The sequence below is a fragment of the Limulus polyphemus genome, unplaced genomic scaffold (genome assembly GCF_000517525.1).
Source record: "Limulus polyphemus unplaced genomic scaffold, Limulus_polyphemus-2.1.2 Scaffold558, whole genome shotgun sequence".
NCBI lineage: Eukaryota > Metazoa > Arthropoda > Merostomata > Xiphosura > Limulidae > Limulus > Limulus polyphemus.
The window spans coordinates 469,445-477,505 of NW_013666168.1; the positions used below are offsets into that span (position 1 = coordinate 469,445).

The 8,061-nt window shown below is 33.0% G+C and overlaps 1 protein-coding gene across 3 annotated transcripts in view; it reads left to right on the plus strand.

The window, feature by feature from the left end:
- LOC106459093 (tyrosine-protein phosphatase non-receptor type 3-like) overlaps positions 1-8,061 on the plus strand; it is a 71,886-nt gene that overhangs the window by 57,047 nt on the left and 6,778 nt on the right. For 2 of the 3 annotated variants that reach the window (XM_022385509.1, XM_013918676.2), the window contains 2 exons: positions 2,395-2,586; positions 4,435-4,583. In XM_022385509.1, the coding sequence (XP_022241217.1) occupies positions 2,395-2,586; positions 4,435-4,583 (341 nt within the window). The remainder of the gene's footprint in view (positions 1-2,394; positions 2,587-4,434; positions 4,584-8,061) is intronic. The other variant, XR_002610502.1, reaches the window with a different exon arrangement.

Genomic DNA, 8,061 nt, shown 5'->3' on the forward strand with positions numbered 1-8,061 from the left:
CAAACAAACAAACAAACAAAACCTAACACTTATTGATACAAAAAGTGATTCCTGATAACAGATTTGAAAGATCTTTAAGCTTCTACTTTGTACAAACAGAACAACTTAATTTGTTTTTTCCTTTCTGATTTCAAACAATTTTTATAAAATCAAAAGATATTTTGGAATAATCATTAAAATTTAATATAGTTTTATTTTTGATTATATGTAACTTTTGTCTATATTTGACTTGGTAGTTTTAACAGTATTTCAAAATCAAGTTGTGAAAAATGTTTGTTATAAACATTCACGTAAAACTACACAATAGCTATCTCTGCAAGTCCTCCTTAGTTTTGAACTGATAGACTAGAGGAAAGGCAGATAGTTAACAGTATCCAATTAAGCGTTTGGATTACTCTAATCGAGTAGTCGGATTTACCGTCACCGTCATATCATATCAATGGCCACATTCTGGCCTGCTAACCATCAGCCCACAACAAGCCCAATAAATAGAGCAAAAAAGAATTCATTCATTCAATAGAAATATAGGGAATCCTGGACATCAGTTCATTGAGGGCTTGGACACTATAGAGAAGTTTTTATTTGTTTATAATAACACTATTTTGCACAAAGTAATATGTGGAACATTATGCTTGCTGTTAAATAAGTGTTCGTACACATGTAAAAAAATTAAAAACAAATTAAATTTCATATTTCATTCATATTAAAAGAGTTTACCTTTATCACCGGATCTTATAAGTACTGACATTTTTTACAACTACGAATAGTTTTACAACAGATGATAGTATTCTTATCTGCAAGTCTGAGTTGAACATCGAATACACTTTAAGGAAAATTAATGCATCTTAATTGTCAGTAAACATGCAATATAATCAACCATTATATTTTATTTCGAGCTAAACTATCAAAAATGACAAAAATAATTCAGTGTTTGCTGAAAAATAATTTTAAAGCGATTTACTCATAAACTATAATTTTTAAAGTTTTCTAATTCTGTCAAAAGGTATCATAAACATCATATGTTAAGTTTACCTTTGACTTTAATTGGATTTAAGTTACTTGTCAGGATTTATGGTAAACAGTACTTTTATATCGCTTACTGAATCGGAGTATTGAATCTTTAAAAATTGTTTGATGTTCACAGTAAACTTCTTGGGCTCTAACTCATGAAATACTCCAAATCGGTTTGACCAAAAAGCGCTATTCACAGCACATTTGACAGATAATAACCACTTATTTGTCAAGAACTCATCAATTATCTGAAATCGGTTGTAGCAAAATAGGCGCTGCTCGCAGTAGATTTGACAGATTTGATGAAAACTGGCACCACTTATTGGGCTCTAACTCATGAAGTACCCCAAATCGGCTGTAACATGAAAAAAAAAACGCTGTTGGCAGCACATTTGACAGATGTGATCAAAATTGGCACCACTTATTGGGCTATGACTCATGAAGTACCCCAAATCGGCTGTAACATGAAAAAAAAACGCTGTTGGCAGCACATTTGACAGATGTGATCAAAATTGGCACCACTTATTGGGCTATAACTCATGAAGTACCCCAAATCGGCTTGGCCAAAAAGGGCCATTTACAGCACATTTGACAGATGAGGTCAACATTGGCACCACTTATTTGTCAAGAACTCATCAACTATCTGAAATCGGTTGTAGCGAAATAGGCGCTGCTCGCAGTAGATTTGACGGATTTGATTAAAATAATTGGGCTCTAGCTCATGAAGCACCCCATATCGGCTGTAACATAAAAAAACGCTGTTGGCAGCACATTTGACAGATGTGATCAAAATTGGCACCACTTATTGGGCTTTAACTTATGAAGTACCCCAAATCGGCTGTAACATGAAAAAAAACGTGATGTGATCAAAATTGGCACCATTTCTTGAACACTAACTCATCAGATAACAAATCTGTTGCATACTTGTCTTAATCTAATTGAGTAAGAAAAAATGAACATACTTGTAGATATGCTTACGAGTTTGTTTTACTGTCTGTTAATTTACTGAAAGGCTGGAACTGTTTTCTGGATAACATAAAGCATCTAATAATATTAGTTAATTGATGTGATTATGTAGAATTATCACAATAAGTTTAACAATGATTTCAAACACATATTATTGTTATCAGTTTTATTGTGATGTAATGATCATTCCGATTACACCAGCCTTGATGGTATGTACCACAAAGAAAATTTATGATGTTACAGTAGAGGCCCCCCAGTGGCACAGGGTGTGTCTATGGACTTACATCGCTAGAAACCGGGTTTCAATACCCGTCGTGGGCAGAGCACAGATAGCCCTTGTGTAGCTTTGTGCATAATTAAAAACAAACAAACAGTTACAGTATAGAACAGGCACACAATCGTATCTCGTCTTTCCAGATGGTGTGGGAACAGAAATCGAAGTTAGTTGTTATGGTTACAACCTTGCTAGAACGAGGTCGAACGAAATGTCATAAGTATTGGCCAGATAAACATAAAACGGAAACATTTGGTCATTTGGAAGTCACCTGTATAGTTGAAATGGAAACGCCATACCTTGTTCATCGGGAATTTTGTCTAAAAAATAAACAGGTAAGATTGCATCATTTCATATTCACCAATATTTTATAAAAACATCTTCGCACAAACAACAGAACGTTGGTCAAAGAATGTGGCTAATATCCTTTTACTCTAGCTACCTATGGTTTGTGATCATTTATATATGGTGTCACGTGAGCGTTCTCTTAGGAAAGTTTGCTATAAAGTAGAACACAGTGTGTAAAGGTTGACGGTTATCTGTTCCACTAGAGGAAGGGCACTTGCTGATAAATGAAGTAAATTTACTAATTTATACTAAAACACTGCGTTACTTATACATGTAGTGTTAAATAAAAATTGACCGGAAGTTGCAAGTCTACTCTTTGTCTATTTTTCACAAAAAAACAAAAAATTTTATTTCAAGTAGTTGAATATTTGTATAAAATTATACATACTGTCTGTACTCCTGACACTGTTGAAGAAGCGACAAAATATTAAAAGATAAGAAACATTTGCAACAAAAGAAATCTAATGTTGCCTGCCAATTCAAAAACCCTAAATGTTTTAAAATCTTTATAAATATAATAGTATTAGTAGTTTTTATTTAAAAAAGACGAATGAAGCATTGGACGGAAATACTCTGAGAACAGAGTTGAAAAGTAACTAGTAAAAGCTATTAGTAATGCCTATTCTCTATATTAATGGAATAAAATTGGGGTTTATGAAGTGTTTATTTATGCACATTTCGGAGCATTTTATTTCCAATTTAGTGATCTATTTGTTGAGATTAGATCTCGTAAGTTATGTTTAAATTTACAACATAAACAAAAAATAATAAATGTATGATTCTATTATTATTGGTTTTACTTTGAAAACTGATAATGAAAATGCTAATATATATTGCAAGTAGAAATGTGTATAATTTATAAAACTATATTTTATTACCAATTCTCTAAGCTTTGTAGCACATAAATATACACCTAAGAGTGTGTAAAGACATTCAAACACGAGAAATACTAAAATACTTTTGTTTGGTCACATAAAGATAAATACCAAACTTAATTGAAATACAATAATTTGGACCATATCCTTAGCACGTAGAAATGAATGATAATATGTGTTATTAATACGTAAACAGGGCCTGTGTTATGAGTGTTACAGCTGTGCTATGCAGCGGACATTCAGTGCATTTCTTTCGGACTGACAGATGAGATTCATAGACTTGCTTAAAAATAACACTTTAACAGTTTACTACAGAAATAAAAACAACTGATTTATTACGAGTACGTGCACAAGCTTTACTAGGTCCAATATGATAATATTCTTAATTTTCACTTCTTTCTCGTTCACAATAAACTGGTAATTTTCTCCAACAAAATCACGATTCAGAAAGAGGCTTACCATTACTTTGACTATTGATTCAAAGCAAGGTTATTCGGACTTATATTACCAAATTTTCTGAACTGAAAGCTTACAAATCACAATATCTGACTAATTAGTCATGCACTAAGTTTAGAAGGATGCTCTAACAGACAAACTTTTCATTTTTCATTGGTCATTTCGTGTCTTATCCTCTATTTAAAAGCTTATTTATTCAGCCTATCGTTAAATAGAATTTTCCTCTCCTAGGTCTGTCTTAAGTTCCCATTTCTATGAATGGGGAAAGAGTAGGTTTAATATTTTATTCCCAAGATATATTAAACAATGACAACTCGTGACCACACCTATCGGTAGAAATTATAACATATAATTACAAAAATTAATCACCAAACTTTTGTGTTATGAGACCGAACAATGTCTCTTAAAACTTTTCACGCGAAATCTTACGAAATTCAATATTTCATACTATTACACAATAGTATTGAATTGTAACATGGTCTTTGTCTTTTCTTCTGCTTCTAGACAAATACAGAAACGAATGTTATTCAAATGCAGTACGTAGCGTGGCCTGACCACGGCGTTCCCATTGATGCCAGCGATTTTCTCAGTTTTGTTTGGAAGGTGCGAGAGTACCGTGACGAGGTAAACGCTCCAACAATCGTTCATTGTAGGTTAGTAGTTTTTCCATCACCGGTTCAAATAGTGGAACCCAATAATTGTTTGACATGCAAACGATCTCAAATCAACCTATTTTCAAATTGTTATTTCAATGTACTGACTTTAACATCTAACGCGGAAGTCTCCTACTTGCCAATTTTATGTTGAACAAAAACTTTTTTTTTTTGCGGAGATTTGCTGCAATTCTGATTTCACTATTAATTTAGTATAACACCACTTAAAATGTAAAGCTAGGGTCGATTGTTGTGCTGCATTTTATTGTGTTGTTTGTTTTTTTTAATTTTGCACAAAGCTACTCGAGGGCTATCTGCGCTATCCGTCCCTAATTTAGCAGTGTAAGACTAGAGGGAAGGCAGCTAGTCATCACCACCCACCGCCAACTTTTGGGATACTCTTTTACAAACGAATAGTGGGATTGACCGTCACATTATGACACCCCCACGGCTGAAAGAGCGAGCATGTTCGGTGGGATGAGGATTCGGACTCGCGAGTCGAGCTCCCTAACCACCTGGCCATACAGGGCCGTTTTTTTGTGTATAATTCAATAAACACTTTGACACATCGCCTTTCTCAGTCGCTTCCCATCTCTGTAGATGTCATATACGAGAAGATAACATAACAACATTTCGAAAATGAGCATTATAACTCGTGTATGATGCAAATATCTTTATTTTACAATAGGCAGGTTTGTTCTAGTTTCAAAATAATAATTGCTGAAGGAAATTAGTTACTCACTAAGGGTGGCAAAAACACACGTTATAAGTTCTTTGACAGCAGCGCGTTCTTAGGTGTTAGAGAACAACTTTTTATTTAATATAAATGTAGCAGACGACAAGTTTTCTTGCAGATTCTAGATTAAAGATCGGACTTTGGATTTTTAGTTCGTACTTGGATCATTATTCTTTAAATCAAATTAGCATGAAATACTCGGGCTCTTCTGCTCAAAGAGGCCCCAGTGTACCGCCCAAACTTCTTAATGATACCCAATTACTTCTGTAGTTACCACAAGGAGGCATGTGCTTAAAAAGCTTCGTTAGGACACTCGCCCATTGTACCTAAGCACTTGTGCCAAGTTAGGAAGTATTAACATAGTTTTAACCATGGCGCCCTCGGGAACCCGAGAGGGCCACGAATGCAAAATTTGGGAAAGATATGGTTTCAGCGACCCTGAAAACACTCACCTAGGCTTCCATCACATCTGAATGGTCTTGCGGGGGTAATTTAACTCCCCTTTTTAGAGAAGTTATACTATATAGATAAGGACATCCTCCAGTCATCTCAAGTCTTCTTGGCATATTTGGTTTTGAAGGCCATAGATAAGCCTAAATAAAATGTTTTTAATTGTGTACCAGTTTAACGTTGACTATTATTTATGATTTTAATTACAAACATGTGCAATTTTATCTATTTTAATCATTTCCTTCTCTCTTGTAAATAGAAGGAATTTTCATACTTAGTCTCAGGCTTAAAGGTTTTATTTATTGCCAGCTCATTGATGAATTACTTTGTTGTCTGCAATTGCTAGTAGGCTATTATTGTTATTGTTACGTTTTACAATTTAGAATGCTCTGAAACTGAGTTAACTTGTACTTTGGGTTTAGTATTTGGATATATGCCGATATATCTCAAATTTATGATATTTGCCAACAAGATTGATTCACACAGTTTTCTTTTTTTAATACAAATATGTTTTAATATATAAACAACAATACAATTTACAATAACATTTATTACAAATAGTTATTGCAAACAATGATTTATATAAAAAGTTTCACAAACTTGCAAGCAATATAAAGTCTTCTTTCTAGTCTGAAACTTCCTTGATATCTTATCGAGGATTTACGATGAGCGTGTTAATTTCGAGTTGACGTAGGTACAATTCACTTAACAGGGAACTAGCTAGCTTTCTAGTTCTCGCTGATTACAGTCGAGTTTCCACCGATGACGTTAGGTAATGTTTTCGTTAAAGTACTAATGTCCGATGTGAATCCACTGAAGTTAAATAGTTTGCAATGATCGAAATTTATAAACGTTTCTTGTCAAATATCTGAAGTTTTCCTATTAATAAGCGTTAATCACAGTTATAGCCTACAGGGTTTATAGCACCCTAATTACGGTAACACAATAATAAATACTGTTTTTAGGCTGTTTTGATTATATTTATAGGCGTGTGGAGAGTTTCTCGAAAATTCAGATTACGTAACAATACAAAGCTACACTGGCGTTTACGTACACAATATATTGTTGATTCTTACACTCGAGAATCTTCTACAATTTTAGAGAATAGGCGGAAGTTTCGCAATACATATTTAAGAGTATAATTTATATACATTTCTAAATATAAATTAAATTTAAACAAACATTAATATTAAAATAAATATACAATAATAAATCCGTCACATTATAGATTCTCACGTGATTCTTTTTTTAAAATTAAATTATATTAGCCTCAATTCTTGTATCCCACTTGATGGTGCCAGGTAAACCTGGTGAAACGATATGAATAAAATTAACAAGGTTTTTATATTGTTACCAAGTGCAACCATATTCTGATTGTGAAACATTCAGAAGCTTAGTGTGTGTGAGAAAGCTGTTTTTTATATATATACTTGAATATAGTTTAAGGACTGAGAAGTCGTTTCAAGGATACAAAACGCCCTCTTCACACACCTAATCAAACTAATTATAAAAATTGAAATACAAAATATCAGCTATTGTTTTATGATAAATATATAAACAATTTGCAATTAATTTCAGAGTACGCTACATGGTTGTTTCATAAAACATCCTGTATAAAGATGAATAAAGGAAAGGAAAATACAGTCAATACAGTCAAGATTCATTGAAAAGCAAATGTATATGTCAGTGGATTAGCATTAACAGCGTAATACAAACCGATGAAATAATCATGTTTAATTAGCTATGCTCATTACTAAATGTATTCTTAGTTTTAATCTGTGTAGGTAGCTTGCTTTTATCAAATGTTAACATTTATTGGATTACTTCCGTTTTTTGGTTGTTGTTGTTGTTGTTCAGTTCGCTGATTTAATCTTCCTATAGTTCAAAATAATAGGCTTACTATGCGAAATCAGGATTAATTTCTATTCCTATGAGCGACAGAGATTATAAAATGTTGTAATCTGTTATAATTGGGTACTTTTTATCCGTGAGATACTATTGTTATTTTTGAAACATTTGATTTACTGTTTCAAAATGTGTATTTTCTTATTTTTAGTGTAACTGCTTGTATGTTTGATATACATGTAGATTACGCCACTTGGTAACCAATATTTTATTTCATACTGAGCTCAAGTAAGGTAAAACTTATTGGCAGAATTAAGTTGTTTTAATTTAAAGGGAATATTGTTTTATGTGTCCGCAGTCAGACATACTGATTTTCTGTTGTTTTTATTTCTTCTTTCTTTCTTCTTCTTCCTCGACTCACAATCTGAGGGTCGCGGGTTCGAATCC